Genomic DNA, 26023 nt, shown 5'->3' with positions numbered 1-26023 from the left:
ATGTCTAAACCACTGGCAACAAAAGTGAGTACACCCCTAAAGTGAAAATGTCCAAATTGGGCCTAATTAGCCATTTTCCCTCGCCGGTGTCATGTGACTCGTTAGTGTTACAAGGTCTCAGGTGTGAATGGGGAGCAGGTGTGTTAAATTTGGTGTTATCGCTCTCACTCTCTCATACTGGTCACTGGAAGTTCAACATGGCACCTCACGGCAAAGAACTCTCTGAGGATCTGAAAAAAATAATTCTTTTATACATAAAGATGGCCTAGGCTATAAGAAGCTTGCCAAGACCCTGAACCTGACTTGCAGCACGGTGGCTAAGACCATACAGCGGTATAACAGGACAGGTTCCACTCAGAACAGGCCTCACCATGGTCGACCAAAGAAGTTGAGTGCACGTGCTCAGCATCATATCCAGAGGTTGTCTTTGGGAAATAGACGTATGAGTGCTGCCAGCATTGCTGCAGAGGTTGTAGGGGTGGGGGGGTCAGCCTGTCAGTACTCAGACCATACACCGCACACTGCATCATATTGGTCCGCATGGCTGTCATCCCAGAAAGAAGCCTCTTCTAAAGATGATGCACAAGAAAGCCTGCAAACAGTTTGCTGAAGACAAGCAGACTAAGGACATGGATTACTGGAACCATGTCCTGTGGTCTGATGAGACCAAGATAAACTTATTTGGTTCAGATGGTGACAAGCGTGTGTGGGGGCAACCAGGTGAAGAGTACAAAGACAAGTGTGTCTTGTCTACAGTCAGGCATGGTGGTGGGAGTGTCATGGTCTGGGGCTGCATGAGTGCTGCCGGCACTGGGGAGCTACAGATCATTGAGGGAACCATGAATGCCAACATGTACTGTGACATACTGAAGCAGAGCATGATCCCCTCCCTTCAGGGACTGGACCGCAGGGCAGTATTCCAACATGATAACGACCCCAAACACACCTCCAAGATGACCACTGCCTTGCTAAAGAAGCTGAGGGTAAAGGTGATGGACTGGCCTAAGCATGTCTCCAGACCTAAACCCTATTGATCATCTGTGGGACATCCTCAAACGGAAGGTGGAGGAGCACAAGGTCTCTAACATCCACCAGCTCTGTGATGTCATCATGGAGGAGGGGAAGAGGACTCCAGTGACAACCTGTGAAGCTCTGGTGAACTCCATGCCCAAGAGGGTTAAGGCAGTGCTGGAAAATAATGGTGGCCACACAAAATATTGACACTTTGGGCCCAATTTGGACATTTTCACTTAGGGGTGTACTCACTTTTGTTGCCAGCGGTTTAGACATTAATGGCTGTGTGTTGAGTTATTTTGAGGGGACAGCAAATTTACACTGTTATACAAGCTGTACACTCACTACTTTACATTGTAGACAAGTGTCATTTCTTCAGTGTTGTCACATGAAAAGATAGAAGAAAAGATTTACACAAATGTGAGTGAGGGGTGTACTTACTTTTGTGAGATACTGTGTATACTGTGAAATTACTGGTTGGAAGTTATAACTTCAAACTTCAGTAATTTGTCCGTTGAGTCACCTGCTTGAGTACAGATCTTGAAAATATAGTAAAATTACCTTAAAAATAATATATAATAATTATTTGTATATTATTTATGGTAATTAACCCCTTGAAAATTACTCAGAACCAACAAACATTATATATATTATTGTAGCGGACACCCTAGGGAATAAAATGGCGGTCGTTTTAACTGTTTATGTCACACATTATTTGCGCAGCAGTTTTTCAAATGCGTTTTTTTTGGAAAGGAACTGTTTCATGAATAAAAAAATTAAAAAAAACCCCCTAAAGTTAGCCTCGATTTTTTTGTATAATATAAAAAGATGAAGTTGCGCCAAGTAAATAGATACCTAACATGTTACGCTTTAAAATTGCGCACACTTGTGGAATGGCGCCAAATTTCAGTACTTATAAATCTCCTTAGGAGAGGCTTTAAAAATGTTTACAGGTTACATGTTTAGAGTTACAGAGGAGGTCTAGTGATAGAATTATTGATCTTGCTCTAATGATCGTGGTGTGTGTGACCTGTGTGTATCTGGCTCTGATACAATCCAGTGCCTCACCAGCCACTCACCTCACCGCACCCCCCTGGTGTTGGCCCCTTATCATTACATCCATTCAGTGATGGAGGTGGTGGAACTGCGTTCCCCCCATGTTTCTGCTGAAATAAAGCCCTGTATATAGAGATTTCCTGCGTTGTCACCCTGTCACATGCTCCCCTGGGGGCGACTACAACTGACCGCGCTGACACACCTTGTGCAGACGTGGTTCACCATTGTGAGGGCAGACATGTGCGGGACAAAAACATTTGTTTAGTTTCGTTTCATTATTTCAATAACTTAAATTACTTAGATTCTATTCAAAATTCAAAATATCAGAATCTTGCTATATGTTTTCTGTTTTATTCTATTCTATTATTTTTCTATTTAATTCTAGTCTCTTATTTTCTATTCTATTCTTTTCTATTCTATTTCAAATTTATTCTATTCGAAATTCAAATTTCAGAAGACAGTTATATTCTATCTATTTTATTCTATTCTGATGTATTCTAGTCTATTGTCTTTTGATATTTTATTATTTTCTATTTTCTTATTTTCTATTATATTATTTTCTATTCTATTTGAATTGGAATTTATTCTATTCAAATTTCGGAATATTCTTTCTATTTTATTCCAATCTATTCTTTTTTATTCTAATAAATTCTATTCAATTTTTTTTCTATTCTATTCCATTCTTTTCTACGCTATTCTTTTACATTCTATTCTAATATATTCTATTTGAAATTTGAATTTCGGAAGGCGGTTATATTCTTTCTATTTTATTCTATTCTATTGTTTCTATTCTTTTATTTTCTATTCTATCCTATTCTATGCTTTTGTATTCTATTCTAATCTATTATATTCAGAGGTATTCTATTCAAAATTTGAATTTCAGAAGACTGTTATATTCTCTTTCTATTCTATTGTTTTTTTCTTTTCTATTCTTTTATTTTCTATATTATTCTATTGTTTTCTATTCTATTGTTTTCTAATCTATTCTATTCAAATTCAAATTTATTCTATTCGAATTTCAGAAGACTTTATATTCTATTTGTTGTTTTAGTCTATTCTTTTCTATTCTATTCTTTAATTGTCTAGTTTATTATTTTCTATTCTATTCTTTTATTTGTTATTCTATACTAATTTGAATGTATTCTATTTGAAATCTGAATTTCGGAAGACCGTTATATTCTATTTATTTCATTTTATTCTATTCTAGTCTATTTTTTCTATTCTTTTCTATTCTATTATTTTCTATTCTTTTCTATTCTATTCAAATTAAATCTATTACAAATTCAGATTTCGGAAGACGGTTATATTCTGTCTATTTTATTCTATTCTATTAAGCTCAATTCTATTTTTTTTCTATTCTATTACCATACTATTCTAATTTATTCTATTCAAAATTCTAATTTCTGAAGACGGTTATATACTTTCTATTTTATCTTATTATTTTCTATTCTATTCTTTTATTTTCTCTTTAATTTTTTTTCTATTCTATTATTTTCTATTCTATTTAAAACTATTCTATTCTAATTTGAATTCATTCTATTCGCATTTCAAATTTTGATACTATTGTTTTCTTCTCTTTTCTTTTTATTTTCTATTCTATTATTTTCTAGTCTATTCTAAACTATTCTATTCAAATTTGAATTAATTTTATTTGAAATTGGATTATATTGTCTTCTTTTCTATTCCTTTTATTCTCTATTCTATTTTATTCTATTCGAATTTGATTTAGAATCACAATCGAATTGAATTTCGGCCGGATATCATTTCATCTTTTTGGATATGTTTAACCTCTTCCCGCCCGCACAACTTCATTGATATCTGAAAGACGGGAGCAGCTACAGGCATCATTCGGATATCTTCTTTTTCGGCGATTCCCTTCACAGCAAGAGTGATCATAGCGGCTGTTCAGCCGCTTGATCGTTCTTACAGGCGGCGGGAGGGGAGCCCCCCCCCCCCCCGCCACCCTCCAGTGCTTCTCCCGGCTCGCGATCGGCGAACGGGAGAAGGAACCAACCGGCGCCAGATGATGACCATAGAGATTTCCGGCAGGCCAGATGGTCCCCAGGGTCTCTATGATCATTCGGAGGCTGGGCGCGATGTTATGACGTCACACCCAGCCTCTGAATTTGAAAGCCAGGATCGTTTTTTTGTTTTTTGCCTGGAGGTGAGATGTGGGGACTTATTGACCTCCTCAGATCTCGCTGTAAAGAGGACCTGTCATGCCATATTCCTATTACAAGGGATATTAACATTTTAATAATTATTTTATATATATATATAATAATATTTAATAATTTTACATTATTGCTTGTAATAGGAATAAAAGCGATCAAAAAGAAGTAAAAAGAAAGCGTCAAACTAGAAAAATAAAAGTAAAATTAACAATAAAAAAAAATAAATACATTTAAATTGCCCTTGTCCCCGTGTGTTCGCTCACAGAAGCGAACGCATACGCAAGTCGTGCCCATATATGTAAACGGCGTTCAAACCGCACATGTGAGGTATCGCCGTGAACGTTAGAGCGAGAGCAATAATTGTAGCCCTAGACCTCCTCTGTAACTCAAAACATGTAACATGTAACCAAATTTTAAAGCTTCTCCTACGGGGATTTTTAAGTACCCAAGTTTGGCGCCATTCCACGAGCACGTAACATCATCTTTCACATTATGCAAAAAAATTGGGCTAACTTTACTGTTTTTAGTTTTTTTTTAATGCATGAAACAGTTTTTTCCCCCCAAAAAAACGTGTTTGAAAAATTGCTGCGGAAATACCGTGCTAGATAAAAAGTTGCAATGACCGCCATTTTAATCTCTAGGGTCTCTGGGGGTTAATTTTTATTGTAGCAAAAAAAAAAATGATGATTTTTACAGGTAGGAGAGAAATGTCAGAATTGGCCCGGTAGGCAAATTTTCAGAAATTTTTGATACTATGGAATTTCCTGAATAACAAAAAATGTGTCCAAATTTAGTTTGGGAACAAAACGGACCGCACGTGCTGGGCAGGACTTAGGGTGGTGGGGGCCCCTGGGCTTCAGTCACTTTCGGGCCCCACCTTCTATACATTAATTTAAACCTTTAGTTTTCTTTTAACCACTTGCCGACCGACTTAAGCAGATATACTGCGGCAGGATGGCACAGGCAGGCAAAATCACGTACCTGGTACGGCTTCATTAGGGGAGCGATCCAGGCTGAGGGGGAGGCCACTCATTCGTGGCCACCCCCTCGCGAACGCTCCCAACGAATGACAATCTTTCTCTGCTGCTGTAATGTAAACATCGGCAGAGGAAATGATGTCACATCTCCTCGAGCCGGTCTTTTCGTTCCGAGGCCGAGGAGAGAAGACATCAATGTGAGTTGCACCAACACTACACTAACAGTAGAACACGCAGGCACACTTTTCACCCCCCGATCACCCCCCTGCACCCCCTGTCACAGTGACACCAATAGTAGTTTTTTTTTGTGCATTGGTGTCAGTTTGTGACAGTTAGTAGTGGTAGGGCAGTTAGTGTTAGGCCCCTTTAGGTCTAGGATACCCCCCTAATAAAGTTTTAACCCCTTGATCACCCCCCGTCGCCAGTGTCACTAAGCGATCGTTTTTCTGATCGCTGTATTAGTGACACAGGTGACGCTAGTTGGGGGGGTAAGTATATAGGTTCGCCGTCAGCTTTTTATAGCGTCAGGGACCCCCATATACTACCTAATAAAGGTTTTAACCCCTTGATTGCCCCCTAGTTAACCCTTTCACCACTGATCACCAGGCATGTACTGGCCATTGGGACTACAGGGAGTTTCCCGGTGGGCCGATGGCTCAGTGGGCCGATTTCAGTGACAGTGGACCGCTGCCTCCCTCCAGTCCTCTGTCCCCCCCCCGCAGTGCTCACCTCCTCTCCCTGGCTAATTATGCAGCGCGCCTGAATACAGACATGATGCTCAGGAGTCAACACTTAGAAGCTCATCATACGATCTGGAAGGAGGGCGGCCTCACTTTCCTGCCTAATCTTGTCCCATTGGGGGGGGGGGGGGGCGCCAAACTGATTCTTTGCCCCAGGTGAAATAATGTCTAGCTTCCCCACTGGTACTGCCTATAAGAGAAATAATGTAGAACGGCTAATAGCTAGTGGGGGGGGGGGGGCTTGGGTGGCAAGCCGGCATGGGAGAGACCTGTCAAAGTGGGCCAGTCTGGGTGAAGTCCAGGGCCAAATTTTTGTCCCAGTCCAGCCCTGCTGATCACCGTATAACCGTTACGGGTGACGCTGGTTAGTTCATTTATTTTTTATAGTGTCAGGGCACCCGCCGTTTATTACCGAATAAAGGTTTAACCCCCTGATCGCCCGGCGGTGATATAAGTTAAGTTTTAAGGTCAGATAAGGTCTGCGTCGCCCCAGGCAGCGTCAGGTTAGTGCCAGTACCGCTAACACCCACGCACGCAGCATACACCTCCCTTAGTGGTATAGTATCTGAACGGATCAAGATCTGATCCGATCAGATCTATGCTAGCGTCCCCAGCAGTTTAGTGTCCCCAAAAACGCAGTGTTAGCGGGATCAGCCCAGATACCCGCTAGCACCTGCGTTTTGCCCCTCCGCCCGGCCCAGCCCACCCAAGTGCAGTATCGATCGATCACTGTCACTTACAAAACACTAAACACACATAACTGCAGTGTTCGCAGAGTCAGGCCTGATCCCTGCGATCGCTAACAGTTTTTTGGTAGTGTTTTGAATCAGTCGCTAATAGTCAGGAGCTTTTTTGCCTGTGAGTCTCACTAGTGTACCCCTAAATTTAGAGCCCAAAATGGCAAATCGAAGGTACACTAGTGAAGAGGCCTACACGTTTCTGAGCATGACAGATAGTGAAGAGGAAGTCACTCATCTGTCAGATTCAGGCTCAGAATACGATCCTGTAGAGGACAGCGGCTCCATGACAGATATCTCTGACGACGGAGTTGTGGTCCCTGCCAAGGTCAGGCGTACCAGACCCCGATCTTCTTCTTCTGTCCTTGATGTGCAAGAACCGCAGGGCTCTCGTATGGAGCAGAGAAGTACTAGCGCCGCTATTCCTTCTGGTGAACTGGCAAGCACCAGCGGCCTAGTACACCCTGGTCGTATATCCAGCACTGGATAATTAGCCTCTAGACTGCTTTTACAAGCAATGGGAGGGAATGCCCCCCTCCCCCACCGTCTTCCGTGTTTTTCTCTGGCTCTCCTGACCCAAAAGGGAACCTGAGAATGCAGCCGGTGATTCAGCCAGCTGACCATAGAGCTAATCAGAGACCAGAGTGGCTCCAAACATCTCTATGGCCTAAGAAACCGGAAGCTACGAGCATTTTATGACTTAGATTTCGCCGAATGTAAACAGCGCCATTGGGAAATTGGGAAAGCATTTTATCACACCGATCTTGGTGTGGTCAGATGCTTTGAGGTCAGAGGAGAGATCTAGACCCCAATTTTTTGAAAAAAGAGTACCTGTCACTACCTATTGCTATCATAGGGGATATTTACATTCCCTGAGATAACAATAAAAATGCTATAAAAAATAAAAAATAAAAGGAACAGTTTCAAAATAAGATAAAAAAGCAAAAAAAATAATCTGGCGTCAAATGTAAACAGCAATTGCACCATGCATGTGTGGTATCACCGCGAAGGTCAGATCGAGGGCAGTAATTTTAGCAGTAGACCTCCTCTGTAAATCTAAAGTGGTAACCTGTAAAGGCTTTTAAAGGCTTTTAAAAATGCATTTATTTTGTTGCCACTGCACGTTTGTGCGCAATTGTAAAGCATGTCATGTTTGGTATCCATGTACTCGGCCTAAGATCATCTTTTTTATTTCATCAAACATTTGGGCAATATAGTGTGTTTTAGTGCATTAAAATTTAAAAAAGTGTGTTTTTTCCCCAAAAAATGCGTTTGAAAAATCGCTGCGCAAATACTGTGTGAAAAAAAAATGAAACACCCACCATTTTAATCTGTAGGGCATTTGCTTTAAAAAAATATATAATGTTTGGGGGTTCAAAGTAATTTTCTTGCAAAAAAAAATTATTTTTTTATGTAAACAAAAAGTGTCAGAAAGGGCTTTGTCTTCAAGTGGTTAGAAGAGTGGGTGATGTGTGACATAAGCTTCATAATGTTGTGCATAAAACGCCAGGACAGTTCAAACCCCCCCCAAATGACCCCATTTTGGAAAGTAGACACCCCAAGCTATTTGCTGAGAGGCATGTCGAGTCCATGGAATATTTTATATTGTGACACAAACGGGAAAAGGACAAACTTTTTTTTTTTTTGCACAAAGTTGTCACTAAATGATATATTGCTCAAACATGCCATGGGAATATGTGAAATTACACCCCAAAATACATTCTGTTGCTTCTCCTGAGTACGGGGATACCACATGTGTGGGACTTTTTGGGAGCCTAGCCGCGTTCAGGACCCCGAAAACCAAGCACCGCCTTCAGGATTTCTAAGGGTGTAAATTTTTGATTTCACTCTTCACTGCCTATCACAGTTTCGGAGGCCATGGAAAGCCCAGGTGGCACAAAACCCCCCCAAATGACCCCATTTTGGAAAGTAGACACCCAAAGCTATTTGCTGAGTGGTATAGTGAGTATTTTGCAGACCTCAGTTTTTGTCACAAAGTTTTGAAAATTGAAAAAAAAAAATTTTCTTGTCTTTCTTCATTTTCAAAATCAAATGAGAGCTGCAAAATACTCACCATGACTCTCAGCAAATAGCTTGGGGTGTCTACTTTCCAAAATGGGGTCATTTGGGGGGGGGGTTGTGCCATCTGGGCATTCCATGGCCTCCAAACTGTGATAGGCAGTGAAGAGTGAAATCAAAAATTTACGCCCTTAGAAATCCTGAAGGCGGTGATTGGTTTTCGGGGCCCCGTATGCGGCTAGGCTCCCAAAAAGTCCCACACATGTGGTATCCCCATACTCAGGAGAAGCAGCTGAATGTATTTTGGGGTGCAATTCCACATATGCCCATGGCCTGTGTGAGCAATATATCATTTAGTGACAACCTTGTGCAAAAAAAAAAAAAAAAAAGTTTGTAATTTTCCCGCAACTTGTGTCACAATATAAAATATTCCATGGACTCGACATGCCTCTCAGCAAATAGCTTGGGGTGTCTACTTTCCAAAATGGGGTCATTTGGGGGGGGGTTTGTGCCATCTGGGCATTTTATGGCCTTCAAAACTGTGATAGGTAGTGAGGAGTGAAATCAAAAATTTACGCCCTTAGAAATCCTGAAGGCAGTGATTGGTTTTCGGGGTCCCGTACGCGGCTAGGCTCCTAAAAAGTCCCACACATGTGGTATCCCCATACTCAGGAGAAGCAGCTGAATATATTTTGGGGTGCAATTCCACATATGCCCATGTTTTTTTTTGTCATTATTCAATCACATGGGACAAAAAAAAATAATATTCAATGGGTTCAACATGCCTCTCAGCAATTTCCTTGGGGTGTCTACTTTCCAAAATGGGGTCATTTGGGGGGGTTTGTACTGCCCTGACATTTTAGCACCTCAAGAAACGACATAGGCAGTCATAAATTAAAGGCTGTGTAAATTCCAGAAAATGTACCCTAGTTTGTAGACGCTATAACTTTTGCGCAAACCAATAAATATACGCTTATTGACATTTTTTTTACCAAAGACATGTGGGCGAATACATTTTAACCTAAATGTATGACGAAAATTGAGTTTATTGGATTTTTTTGTAAAACAAAAAGTAGAAAATATAATTTTTTTTTCAAAATTTTCGGTCTTTTTCCGTGTATAGCGCAAAAAATAAAAACGGCAGAGGTGATCAAATAACATCAAAAGAAAGCTCTATTTGTGGGAAGAAAAGGACGCAAATTTCGTTTGGGTACAGCATTGCATGACCGCGCAATTAGCAGTTAAAGCGACGCAGTGCCAAATTGTAAAAAGTGCTCTGGTCAGGAAGGGGGTAAATCCTTCCGGGGCTGAAGTGGTTAAGCGCGCCGCTCTGATACCGTTTGTCCGCCTTTACATCACTGTCTAATGCAGACAGCTTTTCTCAACGGCAGTAAACGAGGCACTACATAGCTGCCAATAACCAGCAAACCTCAAGATAAGAGTTTAAGGAATTTTAAGGAAAAAAAAACCTTACATTTAAATGCTCATCAATGCAGCCTTGCACAGCGTCCATCTGCATGCTTGTCCAGTGTCATTTGCAGCCTTATCTGTGTCATTTGCAGCCTTGAAGCCTTGTCAGTGTCCATCTACAGCCTTGTCAGTGTCATTTGCAGCCTTGCCCAGGCTGCAGTTAAACTGCAGTGACTTGTCAGTGGCATTGCAGTTTAAATATGGCGCCGCCGAGATACACAGAGCCAGTCCTATGTATCTCGGCTCCTATCGGCTTTTCTCGGCTCCGCTCACAGTCACGCCCAGTCCCGCCCTATAATGGACATAACACAGGTCCAATGGTGGGACTGGGCGTGACTGTGAGCGGAGCCGAGCGACGCCCATATACATACATAGCCGAGTGTACTCAGCTAGCTCCGCTCACAGTCACGCCCAGTCCCACCATTGGACTTGTGTTATGTCCATCATAGGGCAGAATTAGGCGTGACTGTGAGCGGAACTAGCCGAGTACACTCGGCTGGGGCCCGCGGGGCCCCCTATTGGGCGGGGCCCATGGGCTTAAGCCCAGTCAAGCCCAACGATAAGTCCGGCCCTGCGCACGTGTCTAAGCCAGACCAGAGCGATAAAGTGCAGATGGCACTGGAGCCCGTGCATGTAGACAGGAAGTGGCTAAAAGAGGCTGGAGGAGATCAGCAGCACTGACAAAAAAAGTTTGGCAATAGTTTATGATTTACAATGAACAGAGCAAGCTGCACGCCGTTCATTTAGGGCTTACTTATCTCTCTTAAATACATATTATAGCACGATTCTCACCTCTGTCTCCACCTCTATATTACAGCTCATATTATTCCTGGAGGATCAGCTATGGAAATTTAAATAATAAAGGTTATTACAAGAACAGATGGATTTGTGAGAAGAACATCATATTAACTTCAGCGCAAACTTCCTGCCGGACATAAGTCTGAAATCCCACCATTCCTGAAACTCCAATCCCGGGGGGAGGAGATCCGCGGAGCCTGGAGAATTCGGCCATCTTTCTGGAATGTCATTATTGAACGGCGAGGGTTAAAGGCGCACTCCGCCCTCTGCAAAAACGAGTAAATGCAGCACCATAGACCACATGATCCATGAGCATTTACTCACTTTTTGCAATGAAGGCTGCAGAGCATTGCACCTGTGATCGGGGGCTTTGTGGGTGCAGTGCTCAGGCTCCAGCCTCAGGTCTGTATGGAGGTAGGACCTGCTGGAGGAAGAGCGTGCAGGTGGTAGACATGTGCAATGAGTTTAGTTCCAAGTTAGTTTTTTAACAAATTTCGACAAATTTGTTAATTCCAAAATTTAAAATTTCCGAATTTCCAAAAAATTGTAATTTCGTAATTTCGGAAATTCGAATTTCCGAAAATTCTAAATGTCGGAAATTTGAAATTTTTCGGAAATTTGAAATTTCGGAATATGGAAAATTTGAAATTATAAAAATTCGAAGTTTCAGAAATTCGAAATTTCGGAAATTTGAGATTCAGAAATTCGAAGTTTTCGGAAATTCAAAAATTTGAAATGAAGAAATTCAAAAATTCGAAATTAGGAAATTCTAAAATTCAAAATTATTGGTATTATTCTGAGGTCGGATGGTTAGATTTGTTCTCTACTTTAATACAGGTTTATTTCTTTTTTTTTTACCTTTGTCGTTATTGTTTTATATTGTTCATATGCTTTGTTTTAACTGAAAAATATTGAATAAAGAATTATATTTAAAATTTTGAAATTAGGAAATTCGAAAGTTCATAAATTTGAAAATTCAAGAATTTGAAAATTCTAAAATTTGGAAATTTTAAAATCCAAAAATAAGAATGAAAATCTGAAAATTCTAAAGAATGAAAATTCGAAAACCCGAAAATCTGAAATAATAAATATTACAATATAGGTATTGGAATTTCCTTCCTATAATTTAATAGATAGTTATTATTAGTTAGTTATTATTTAAAATTTTACTGATTTTCTTTCTTTTCTTCAGATTTTCGAATTTTGGAATTTTTAAGAAATTCGAAATTCAAAATTCGTAAATCCGAATTTCCGAAAAAAGCAAAAAACGAATGAAACGAAAAGGAAAACGAACAAATTTTTTGTCAGTGCACATGTCTAGTAGGTGGGGTGCAGCATGGTGCAGTGGCAATAATTCACACAGAAGGGTGCAATAAAGAGCTTGAATTGAAGTAATTGCAGAAACAGTTCACAACAGAACCCAGAGGGAAGATCGTCCAACTGGGTGCACTCACAGAATATCAGCCGAACTAAACGTGCCGGTAAAGAGGGCGGAATGTGGCCTAGCTGAAAGAAGTCCAAATAAGTTGCAAACCCTACGCTTTCCCTCCTCGACAGGAACCTTTCCCAACTGCTAGCACAGGCGGGGTACCTTTCCCTACACTGCCCACTTTTGAAATGTGCACCAAACCTGGGAGCCAGGGCCTGAAATAGGCTCTGCCTGACCCAAGATGGCCACCAGAGTCACATGGGGTGGCAGCATTCCAATAGGATAGCTTCCCAGTGACCACCGAAACTTGTTCCTCCTGACTTCCTCTCCGACAAGAGTGCTGCTCTGGAGAGCGCCTCCTGCAGAACTACAGAGCCAGGGAATGGGGGGATTCCTGGCATTTACATGTACGTCATGTGACTTCAGGTGGTTGTACCAGGATGATATGAAGCTGCAGGGATCACCCCATACAGTTTTTTTTTTCAGAGAGGGCGGTCGGCTCTCTTGTAATAACAACTGATGTGGCTCAGTAACCACACGGCCGTTATCACAAGCAGTAGGGAGGGGACTCTCCCCCCTCCCGCCGCCTAATGCTGCTCCGCCCGGGTCTCCCATCCGATCAGGAGAGCCAAGCGACCAGCCGGCACATCCACCGTCTGGCCAGAGACCTGAACAAAGCCAGAATTGGCTTTGATCGAAACTCCTATGTAGTAACCCGGAAGCGGCGTCACAACGTCAGTTTTTAGCCAAACTGAACATGCCAGTAAATGAGGGCAGAATGTGGCCTAGCCGTCTCAATCGGAAAGAAGTCCAAATAAGTTGCAAACCCTACGCTTTCCCTCAACAGGAACCTTTCCCTACTGCTAGCACTGTCCCTAACAGGTGGGATACCTTTCCCTACACTGCCCACTTGCGAAATTCTCACCAAACCTGGGAGCCAGGGCCTGAAATAGGCTCTGCCTGACCCAAGATGGCCACCAGAGTCACATGGGGTGGCAGCGTCCAATAGGATAGCTTCCCCAGTGACCACGGAAACCATAGAGGAACCCTGTTCCTCCTGACTTCCTCTCCAACAACAGTGCTGATGTAGAGAGCGCCACCTGCAGAGCCAGGGGATTGGGGGGATCCCTGGCACGCTCTACACTGTCCCCCTGCAAGGTAACAGATGGGACATGTTGTCACTGCCGGGACAAGGTCATCCAGCGCCCAGAGTAAAGATGTCAAACTGTGCCCCCCTCCCCCATTATATGGAAGCTTAAGGGATCCTACCCCCAGCATTCATCCTCTTGTCAAAAGGAGGATATTTATTAAGAGTGGAGTCATTGCAGGAACTGAGGCTGTGTATGGTGGGGGGCTCCTGTGGCAGAGAGGAGATAGAGAGCACAGCCTCCTGGCTTTCTAAAGGTCTCCTCACTGCTGACAGTAGTAGTGATGCCGCTGTCACTACTTCTGTCAGACATAGACAGTAGTAAGAATGATGATGCCGCCCCCATCCCTGCAGTACACAACTGCGCCCTGGGCAGCTTCCCCTCCTGCCCACCCAGCCTTGTCCCAGCCCTGCACGTAGTCATCGACTGGGGGTCACACCCGGACCTGAGCCATGCACATCTGCGTTATATTCGAATAATCACAATATGCTGCAGGCAGAAGCCCCCTGTGATTCAAGTAAGGAGGCGGGAGGGAGGGTCAGATTGGGTTTTGGGAATGGTGTATGCAACCATACTTCATGTAACACCCAACATATGGGTGTAGTAGCGTGGGCTAAAAGGTGGACCAATGCCGCGTACACACGGGCGGACTTTTCGACCGGACTGGTCCGACAGACTTTCGACGGACTTTTGACGGACTTCCGACGGACTTTCTAATGAACGGACTTGCCTACACACGATCACACCAAAGTCCGACGGATTCGTACGTGATGACGTACACCGGACTAAAATAAGGAAGTTCATATCCAGTAGCCAATAGCTGCCCTAGTGTGGGTCTTTGTCCGTCAGACTAGCACACAGATGAGCGGATTTCTGGGTCCGGCGGAGTTACGACGTAAAGATTTAAAGCCTGTTCCAAATCTAAACTCCGTCAGATTTGCGACTGGAAAAGTCCGCTGAAGGTCCGGTGAAGCCCACACACAACCGGATTGTCCGCTGGATTTGATCTGTCGGCGTCCGTCAAACCAGTCCGGTCGAAAAGTCTGACTGTGTGTACGCCCCATTAGCCTTTAACTGACCGTTCATCATGTACCACATGACTGCTGCCTCTACACCCGATACTCACATCGGGGTCCGTTTTAGAAACATTTGCTGCTCGAATGTCAGAAGCATTCGTATGAATTGAACGAATCGTCCCATCTCTGTCTGTATAGTCAGCTCCATCTAGTGACCAAAATGCGGTAGCACTGATGGGCACTGATAGGTGGCACTGATAGGTGGCACTGATAGATGGCACTGATGGGCATCACTGATTGGCAGGCATTAGTGATGGGCACTGATTGGCATCAATTGTGGGCACTGATTGGCATCCCTGGTAGCCATGGGTGGCATACCTGGTGGTCACAATTGGTGGGCATCCTTGGTGGTCCTGGTGGGGTCCCTGGTGGTCCTGGGTGGGCATCCTCAGGGGGTGGTCTGCCTTGATAATCAATCAGCACAGACCCCCCTTAAGGAGAGCAGCCAATTGGCTCTCCTCTACTTGCATCTGACAAACGCGAGTGAGGAATAGCCGATACACGGCTTTTCCTGTTTACACCGTGAACAGCTGTGATTGGACACGGCTGATCACGTGGTAAAGAGTCTCTGTCAGAGGCTCTTTACCGAGATCAGAGTTGCGGGGTGTCAGACTGACACCCCGCAACAACGATCGCCCCGGCTCATTATCCTGATCATGCCCTATGACGTCCGATCAGGATAACTAAACCACTTTGCCAACGTCGTTTAGCTATATGGCGGGCGGCAAGTGTTTTTTTTTTTTTTTTTTTTCCCAAGCTTTTCTGTTTTTTCATTTATATAGCAAAAAAAAAAAACCCCAGTGGTGATCAAATACCACAATAAGGAAGCTCTGTTTGTGTGAACAAATTATATCAGTTTTATTTGGTTGCAATGTTGCATGACCGTACAATTGTCAGTTAACCTCATACAGATCGGAAGTATTGGCTGCTGAATGACCAGGCCATTTTTTGCGATATGGCACTGCATCGCTTTAACTGACAATTGCGCGGTCGTGCAACCTTGCACCCAAACAAAATTGACATTCTTTTTTCCCCACAAATAGAGCTTTCTTTTGGTGCTATTTGATCACCTCTGCGGTTTTTATTTTTTGCGCTATAAACAAAAAAAGAGCAACAATTTGGAAAAAAGAAACATAGGGGGGTTATTTACGAAAGGCAAATCCACTTTGCACTACAAGTGCAAACTACAAGTGCAAAGTGCACTTGAAATTGCACTGAAAGTGCACTTGGAAGTGCAGTCGCGGTAGATCTGAGGGGAAGATCTGAAATGAGGGGAAGCTCTGCTGATTTTATCATCCAATCATGTGCAAGCTAAAATGCTGTTTTTTATTTGTACACCTGCAGCAATTTGCGGGAATGTGCCGAACTGCCGCCCTATAATGACGGCGGCTGGTCGGCAAGTGGTTAAAGTAGCACAGTGCTGAATAGCAAAAAAATTGCCTGGTCGTGAAGGTGGGGGGTGGGGGGGGGTAAAACTTTGCAGAGCTCAAGCAGTTAATGACATTTCATTTGACCAAATTTTTATATTATCGCTATATACCATATATAAATGTTCAGTAATAACTTTGTCATTATATAAGATAATACATAAAAGTAATACATACAGTATATTGATTTTTGGTGGTGGGTTTTGTCAAAATTGTCTTGTAAAAATTATTATTAAAAATTATTTTATTTTCTATGTAATCTATCGTCAAAATTTGTACAAAAGTAGAAAAAAATAAAATAAACTATTTCGACCAGTTTTATCTGATTGTAAATAAAAGGCATACATTTTATTATTTCTTACCATTTTAGACCTTATTTTCAGCAGGAACGCGGGGGAACGCCGCTCCGGCACCTCCAGCATTGAATGTATTAGAAATGCACCGAAATTTTGGTAGCTGAAACATATCAGCCGAAAATGTTTTTTTCAGCAGTTTTCCGATAAAGCAAAAGGTGCTGATAAGCTGCGATCTTATAGTGATTTTACCACGATTTTACCGCGCTTATAGTGTGTTTTTCATAGGTCATGTGACTCAAAAACATTACACGGGGAGGTGCGTTTTTGGTGTATTTTTTTTTTTGTTAACTGACCAAAAATGCAGCAAACAAAAATTTTAACAAAAGTCTAACATCTAACAAAAGTGAGTAGACCCCTCACATTTTTGTAAATATTTTCTTCTATCTTTTCATGTGACAACACTGAAGAAATGACACTTGTCTACAATGTAAAGTAGTGAGTGTACAGCTTGTATAACAGTGTAAATTTGCTGTCCCCTCAAAATAACTCAACACACAGCCATTAATGTCTAAACCACTGGCAACAAAAGTGAGTGCACCCCTAAGTGAAAATGTCCAAATTGGGCCCAATTAGACATTTACCCTCCCCATTGTCATGTGACTTGTTAGTGTTACAAGGTCTCAGGTGTGAATGGGGAGCAGGTGTGTTAAATTTTGTGTTATCGCTCTCACTCTCTAATAATGGTCACTGGAAGTTTAACATGCCACCTCATGGCAAAGAACTCTCTGAGGATCTGAAAAAAAGAATTGTTTCTCTACATAAAGATGGCCTAGGCTATAAGAAGATTGCCAAGACCCTGAAACTGAGCTGCAGCACGGTGGCCAAGACCATACAGCGGTATAACAGGACAGGTTCCACTCAGAACAGGCCTCGCCATGGGCGACCAAAGAAGTTGAGGTCACGTGCTCAGTGTCATATCCAGAGGTTGTCTTTGGGAAATAGACGTATGAGTGCTGCCAGCATTGCTGCAGAGGTTGAAGGGGTGGGGGGTCAGCCTGTCAGTGCTCAGACCATACGCCGCACACTGCATCAAATTGGTCTGCATGGCTGTCGTCCCAGAAGGAAGCCTCTTCTAAAGATGATACAGAAGAAAGCCTGCAAACAGTTTGTTGAAGACAAGCAGACTAAGGACATGGATTACTGGAACCATGTCCTGTAAGATAATCTTATTTGGTTCAGATGGTGACAAGCGTGTGTGGCGGCAACCAGGTGAGGAGTACAAAGACAAGTGTGTCTTGTCTACAGTCAAGCATGGTGGTGGGAGTGTCATGGTCTGGGGCTGCCGGCACTGGGGGGCTACAGATCATTGAGGGAACCATGAATGCCAACATGTACTGTGACATACTGAAGCAGAGCATGATCCCCTCCCTTCAGAGACTGGACCGCAGGGCAGTATTCCAACATGATAACGACCCCAAACACACCTACAAGACCACCACTGCCTTGCTAAAAAAGCTGAGGGCAGGGCTGGACTGGGACAAAAATGCGGCCCTGGACTTCATCCTGACCGGCCCACTTTAATTTTGCAAACACGCACAAAAACAAGTGAACAAGTGAAGTGGGAGGGCTAACATAATGCAGAAATATTGCTACATCCTCATTGGCTGGAATTTTAGAAACCGGCATTGCTGCACAGCCATTGGCTGCCTTTCAGCAATGCAGCGGTGCTGAGGCTGAGCCAGGTTGCGCACTATGAAGTGAGGTGATGGGCAGTGCAGATGAGAGGTGTGTCTCATGCCGGCCGGACATGGCTAAACCTGATGGCCACCCAAGCCCCCCTTCACTGTCTGTTAGCCGTTCTACTTTATTTCTATTATAGGCAGTACACAGTGGTGACTCTAGAAACAATATATATGGGGGGCACATAAGATACCACAGTCAAAACTGTGGGGGGGGGGGGGGGGGGGGCAATAATCATTTTTCATGGTATAACTACTTGAAGTCCAGTGATATACTGGAAAATATAGTGTATATAGTGCAGGAATGTAGAAAAGATAAAAATTCGATAAAAATGTGGCCACAAACAAGGACAAAATGGGGCTAAACTGTAACTATAACAAACCATTCTAGATCTAAACTAAATGAATAAGGCCTTCACCATTACAAATTGGCAGCATTGTCAAACTGCACTCCCTATAATGCGTGGACCTCATTCAGCTGCTATGAATCTCAATGTCTATACCTAAAATAATGATACATTAAATATCATGAATAGATCTCCCTGAAAAGCTCCACAGAAATATCCTTCTGCATCCACCAAGAATCAGTTTAGCAGCAATCCATCAATATAATGTAGATATCGCCCAGCACTGGGCATATACAGAGGTGCTCTCATGTCAGTGTACATGTCTGAGGAAAAGAGAATTAGTGCATCCTAATACTTCTCTTATTAGACTTGTCAGTGGAAATCAGATACTTTATTCCTGTTCTTATATCAATTTACTGCAACCTAACATAACAGCATAAGGGCCAGTTCACACTGCTGCAATGTCAGAGATCGGATGTGATTCACACCGCGCTGCAGTGAAAATCACATGCGATCTCTGTGCGATGCGATTTCAGCCAAAAAGATTGTATGGCTGAATTTGCATCGAACTCGCACAGGACCCTTTTTTGTCCACAGCAGAATCGGATCGCATTGGGTGTTCACACCCCTGCGATTCGATTCCTGTCCAAGTTTGCAGATCGCACTGCGCTTTGCGAACTGATTTGGGGGTGTCATTAACTTTAATTGACACTCCCAGCAGTTGGCATAGGGCAGTGTGAACTGCCACAAGGAAACCTGCGATGCGGGAACCCGCAATGGATTTGCAGGGTTCCCGCATCGCAGCAGTGTGAACCTGCCCTAATAGATCATTGGAGAAATAAATGGTTTAAACATATAGCACATCCATAGATACCCAGGCAATGATGTTTGTGACTTGACTAGAGTCTGTTTCATATCAATGGCATAAGATAAGGTGGCTCTACTATAGTGATAAAATAATGTTATCTCCCCACATTTCAAACACATCCTGAATACTGATCCTCAGGTAATGATTCTGGACACTCAGGTCAGCCACACCAGAGCACAAAGTTGAAGCCTCAATACAGCAAAGCTTGGAAACTAAGATAAGGGGAGAGAGAAGCTTCCACTGACTCTTATCTTAAATCAGAGGTACAAACTAACCCCCCCCAGTCACTATGGAGGGGAACTGCACTGTTACTAAGTTAACCCCTAAGGGTTCACAGCTTTAATTCAGAACTAGTTTTGTTTAATGTTACAGAGCTTATCACTAAAACCGATCCTCACACTTTTCACTGATCCATTACCTTGTACACTGATGTCATCTGGTGTTGCTGATGTCCCCTCCTGTCATATTTCCTGCTGCTTTCTTCCTATTTCCCCATTGGTCAAAACTGTGCTGTAGACCAGTGTTTCTCAACTCCAGTCCTCAAGGCGCCCCAACAGGTCAGGTTTTTAGGATTTCCCTTAGATGAAACGGCTGTGGTAATTACTAAGGCTGTGAAGCTGATTGAATCACCTGTGCAAAATAATGGAAATCCTGAAAACATGACCTGTTGGGGCGCCTTGAGGACTGGAGTTGAGAAACACTGCTGTAGACTGTAGTTCGGGAGCTAGAATGGGCATGCCTGATGTCACCTCACTGACATAGTGACAGCTGCCTGCAGATCCCGAACAGTAACAGGTAGCAGGGAAAGGAGCAGTGGGGACACAGCAGGCATAGGAAGGTCTGTTCTCCCTCTTGGGTCCCTCAGACAACACTCAGGCAGTGCAGAAAAGTCGGGCAGGAGCAGCAGAAGAAGAGGATCACACCTCTCTGAGAACATGTCACCGAAGCAGAAGAGGAGGTGGGTGGAGCTAAGCACTGGGCGTGGAGGAGGAGAAAGTTAAATCCTGCTCCGCTGTGAATGCTGGGGCCATCTCAGCCTCCTTCTGTGTCTGTGTGCCTGACGTCACTGGTTGCTACACGCTAGGCGGCAGGCGGCTAGCAACCAGTTTGGAAATCTCGCTTGAGAGACCCAATTTGTGCCTGTGTCAGCTACGTGGCGGCCGGAGGTAGATGCGGGGCCACAGGCACCTGCTACATAAAAGAAAAGAAGGCATTTCTGTCACTGAAACTGGCCCACTGAGCCATCGGCCCACCGGGAAACTCCCGGTAGTCCCGATGGCCAGTACATGCCTGGCTGAGGGTAAAGGTGATGGACTGGCCAAGCATGTCTCCAGACCTAAACCCTATTGAGCATCTGTGGGGCATCCTCAAACAGAAGGTGGAGGAGCGCAAGGTCTCTAACATCCACCAGCTCCGTGATGTCATCATGGAGGAGGGGAAGAGGACTCCATTGACAACCTGTGAAGCTCTGGTGACCTCCATGCCCAAGAGGGTTAAGGCAGTGCTGGAAAATAATGGAGGCCACACAAAATATTGACACTTTGGGCCCAATTTGGACATTTTCACTTAGGGGTGTACTGACTTTTGTTGCCAGTGGTTTAGACATTAATGGCTGTGTGTTGAGTTATTTTGAGGGGACAGCAAATTTACACTGTTATACAAGCTGTACACTCACTACTTTACATTGTAGATAAGTGTTGTCACATGAAAAGATAGAAGAAAAGATTTACAAAAGTGTGAGGGGTGTACTCACTTTTATGAGATACTGTACATAGAATTCAAAGGGAAGAATTTTTCTTTTCCTGCGCTAAAGGTGCCAATAATGGCCAACAATACATTCATATTAATTTCAATTCCTGATATTAATTAAAGCGTTAAATATAATACAATTATATATAAAAATATATATTTGTTTTAAAAACTGTCATTTTCGATTTTCTCTTTCGGCACCAACATTTCCATTCGGTGCACCACTAGAATGTATGTAATGGCAAGGGGTGCGCTGGAGGGTCCTTTGATGCTGGCTGCCAGCTGAGGGGGCCAGCTGTTCCTGGGGTGGATCTATTGTTGTTGAGCCAGTTATATTGTTGCTTGGGTGTCTATAGTTGCTGAGTGGATCCATAGTTGCTGGGGGATATATAGTTGCTGTCTGGATCCATAGTTGTATGGGAGGATATATAGTTGCTGGGGAGATTTATAGTTGCTGGGTGGATCCATAGTTGTATGGCGAGATCCATAGTTGCTGGCAGGCCTGTACTGGCCATAGGGACTACCTGGAGATTCCCGGTGGGCTGATGGCTCAGTGGGCCAGTCAGATGCAGTCCTGGAGCCGCTCCTCTCTGACAGTGAGTGATCGCGATTTCACTCATGTCAGGAGGAGAAGCTTCTATCCATTAGGCGTTATGCTCCCTCCAGCCTGCAGGGGGAGATAGACCAACGGCAGACTTTCCTTCCTCTCTCCCCTATCACTTGTTATCACATGACTGGAGAGAGGAACGAGAAGCTGCCTTCAAAACGGTGAGTACATGTGGGAGGGGGAGGAGAGGGAGGACAAACTGATGTGAATGGCTGCTGATGGGGGCTCTCTGGTGGGGACTCTGATGTGAAGGGAGCTGCTGGTGGGGACTCTGATGTAAGGGGGACGCTGTTGGGGACACTCTGATGTAAGGGGGACTCTGTTGAGGACACTCTGATGTAAGGGGGACGCTGTTGGGGACACTCTGATGTAAGTGGGACGCTGTTGGGGACACTCTGATGTAAGAGGGACGCTGTTGGGGACACTCTGATGTAAGGGGGACGCTGTTGGGGACACTCTGATGTAAGGGGGACTCTGTTGGGGACACTCTGATGTAAGGGGGATGCTGTTGGGGACACTCTGATGTAAGGGGGACGCTGTTGGGGACACTCTGATGTAAGGGGGATGCTGTTGGGGACACTCTGATGTAAGGGGGACTCTGGGGACACTCTGATGTAAGGGTGACGCTGTTGGGGACACTCTGATGTGAAGGGAGCTGCTGGTGGGGACTCTGATGTAAGGGGGACGCTGTTGGGGACACTCTGATGTAAGGGGGATGCTGTTGGGGACACTCTGATGTAAGGGGGACGCTGTTGGGGACATTCTGATGTAAGGGGGATGCTGTTGGGGACACTCTGATGTAAGGGGGACGCTGTTGGGGACATTCTGATGTAAGGGGGATGCTGTTGGGGACACTCTGATGTAAGGGGGACGCTGTTGGGGACACTCTGATGTAAGGGGGACTCTGTTGGGGACACTCTGATGTAAGGGGGACGCTGTTGGGGACACTCTGATGTAAGGGGGACTCTGTTGGGGACACTCTGATGTAAGGGGGACTCTGTTGGGGACACTCTGATGTAAGGGGGACGCTGGTGGGGACTCTGATGTAAGGGGGACGCTGTTGGGGACATTCTGATGTAAGGGGGATGCTGTTGGGGACACTCTGATGTAAGGGGGACTCTGTTGGGGACACTCTGATGTAAGGGGGACGCTGTTGGGGACACTCTGATGTAAGGGGGACTCTGTTGAGGACACTCTGATGTAAGGGGGACGCTGTTGGGGACACTCTGATGTAAGTGGGACGCTGTTGGGGACACTCTGATGTAAGAGGGACGCTGTTGGGGACACTCTGATGTAAGGGGGATGCTGTTGGGGACACTCTGATGTAAGGGGGACGCTGTTGGGGACACTCTGATGTAAGGGGGACTCTGTTGGGGACACTCTTATGTAAGGGGGACTCTGTTGGGGACACTCTTATGTAAGGGGGACGCTGTTGGGGATACTCTGATGTAAGGGGGACTCTGTTGGGGACACTCTGATGTAAGGGGGACGCTGTTGGGACACTCTGATGTAAGGGGGACTCTGTTGAGGACACTCTGATGTAAGGGGGACGCTGTTGGGGACACTCTGATGTAAGGGGGATGCTGTTGGGGACACTCTGATGTAAGGGGGATGCTGTTGGGGACACTCTGATGTAAGGGGGACGCTGTTGGGGACACTCTGATGTAAGGGGGACTCTGTTGGGGACACTCTGATGTAAGGGGGATGCTGTTGGGGACACTCTGATGTAAGGGGGACGCGTTTGGGGACACTCTGATGTAAGGGGGACTCTGTTGGGGACACTCTGATGTAAGGGGGACGCTGTTGGGGACACTCTGATGTAAGGGGGATGCGTTTGGGGACACTCTGATGTAAGGGGGACTCTGTTGGGGACACTCTGATGTAAGGGGGACGCTGTTGGGGACATTCTGATGTAAGGGGGATGCTGTTGGGGACACTCTGATGTAAGGGGGACGCTGTTGGGGACATTCTGATGTAAGGGGGATGCTGTTGGGGACACTCTGATGTAAGGGGGACGCTGTTGGGGACACTCTGATGTAAGGGGGACTCTGTTGGGGACATTCTGATGTAAGGGGGACGCTGTTGGGGACACTCTGATGTAAGGGGGACGCTGTTGGGGACACTCTGATGTAAGGGGGACGCTGTTGGGGACACTCTGATGTAAGGGGGACGCTAATTGGGGACACTCTGATGTAAGAGGGACGCTGTTGGGGACACTCTGATGTAAGGGGGACGCTGTTGGGGACACTCTGATGTAAGGGGTACGCTGTTGGGGACACTCTGATGTAAGGGGGACGCTGTTGGGGACACTCTGATGTAAGGGGGATGCTGTTGGGGACACTCTGATGTAAGGAGGGTGCTGTTGGGGACACTCTGATGTAGGGGGACGCTGTTGGGGACACTCATATTTAAAGTGGGCCAGTCATGAGGAAGTCCAGGGCCAAATTTTTGTCCCAGACCAGCCCTGGTTGCTGGGGGATATATAGTTGCTGGGGAAATCCATAGTTGCTGGGGGATCTATAGTTGCTGGGGAGATCCATAGTTGCTGGGGGATCTATAGTTGTTCGGTGGATCCATAGTTGCTGGGGAGATCCGTATTTGCTGGGGAGATCTGTAGTTGCTGGGGGATATATAGTTGCTGGGGAAATACATAGTTGCTGGAGGATCTATCATTGCTGGTGGACATATATTTTCTGGGGAGATCCATAGTTGTTGGGGATTAGGGATGAGCTTCGTGTTCGAGTCGAACCCATGTTCGACTCGAACATCGGCTGTTCGATCGTTCGCCGAATTGCGAACGTTATGGGCCGTTCGCGCTAAATTCGTGTGGCGCGTCACGGCCCATAATTCACTGCGGCATCGCAGTGCATTGCTGGCTGATGATTGGCCAAGCATGCACTATGACCCGCATACTTGGCCAATCACAGCGCCGTCAGTAGAGAGAGCTGTAATTGGCCAAAGCCAGGGTGGCTTTGGCCAATTATGGCTCAGGGGATTTAGTACACACCCCACACTATATAAGGCCGCCTGCACGGCGGCCCTGTGTAGTGTGTGTTCCGGTGTGCTGAGAGATAGAGAGAGAGAGAGAGACAGTGTCATTTGATTTGAGTTAGATAGATTAGGCAGAACAGTCAGTCAGTTAGCTGCACTTACAGTGTATTGTGTATATATATGCATCCCAGGTGTTGCATATATATATATATATACACTGTATTCAGTTTAGCTAGATCCGTTCCTGTTATCTTCTATCTAGACTATTTACATTTAATGCAGTGCGTCCTGCTCACAGTGTTCAGCTAGATCCGTTCCTGCTATTTACATTTAGTGCAGTGCGTCCTGCTCACAGTGTTCAGCTAGATCCGTTCCTGTTATCTTCTAGACTATTTACATTTAGTGCAGTGCGTCCTGCTCACAGTGTTCAGCTAGATCCGTTCCTGCAATTTACATTTAGTGCAGTGCGTCCTGCTCACAGTGTTCAGCTAGATCCGTTCCTGCTATTTACATTTAGTGCAGTGCGTCCTGCTCACAGTGTTCAGCTAGATCCGTTCCTGCTATTTACATTTAGTGCAGTGCGTCCTGCTCACAGTGTTCAGCTAGATCCGTTCCTGTTATTTACATTTAGTGCAGTGCGTCCTGCTCACAGTGTTCAGCTAGATCCGTTCCTGCTATTTACATTTAGTGCAGTGCGTCCTGCTCACAGTGTTCAGCTAGATCCATTCCTGCTATTTACATTTAGTGCAGTGCGTCCTGCTCACAGTGTTCAGCTAGATCCGTTCCTGCTATTTACATTTAGTGCAGTGCGTCCTGCTCACAGTGTACAGCTAGATCCGTTCCTGTTATCTTCCTACTGACAGGCAGGCTTGTCTGGTTACAGTATATAAAGCTACCTGAAGAAAATTACAGGTGTTCTATTTGATCCTATTAGTACCACGGTCAGGCAGCTAGACAATTTACATTTAGTACAGTGCGTCCTGCTCACAGTGTTCAGCTAGATCCGTTCCTGTTATCTTCCTACTGACAGGCAGGCTTGTCTGGTTACAGTATATAAAGCTACTTGAAGAAAATTACAGGTGTTCTATCCCAGCTTAGTGCAGCTACAGGCCATTAGTATGTCTGGAAGGCCAAGAAGGAGAGGCAGACAGTCACAAGCCAATAAGAGAGGGCAAGCAGGCTCTGTGTCTAGTGCTGGTCGTGGAGACGGTGCATCTTCATCAGCACGTGGCCATGGGACACGCTTGGCCTTTTTTTCGGCAGCTGGCCGTGTTGAGCCGCAACATGCGGAAGACTTGGTCGAGTGGATGACCAAGCCGTCCTCATCCTCCTCATCCTCTCTCACCCATGCCCAGGGTGCT

General features: G+C 44.8%; 1 protein-coding gene across 1 annotated transcript in view; it reads left to right on the top strand.

The window, feature by feature from the left end:
* Positions 1–16340, top strand: part of LOC141123012 (uncharacterized) — a 37881-nt gene extending 21541 nt beyond the window's left edge. The window contains exon 7 of the mRNA XM_073612022.1: positions 11005–16340. Coding sequence (XP_073468123.1) covers positions 11005–11125 — 121 coding nt within the window. The 3' untranslated portion in view covers positions 11126–16340. The remainder of the gene's footprint in view (positions 1–11004) is intronic.
* The last annotated feature ends 9683 nt before the right edge of the window (positions 16341–26023 follow it).

This window comes from Aquarana catesbeiana, linkage group LG01, assembly GCF_042186555.1.
Source record: "Aquarana catesbeiana isolate 2022-GZ linkage group LG01, ASM4218655v1, whole genome shotgun sequence".
In the NCBI taxonomy this organism is placed as follows: Eukaryota; Metazoa; Chordata; class Amphibia; order Anura; family Ranidae; genus Aquarana; species Aquarana catesbeiana.
Note: the sequence above shows the minus strand (reverse complement) of the source record. Positions and strands in the feature narration are given on the sequence as shown.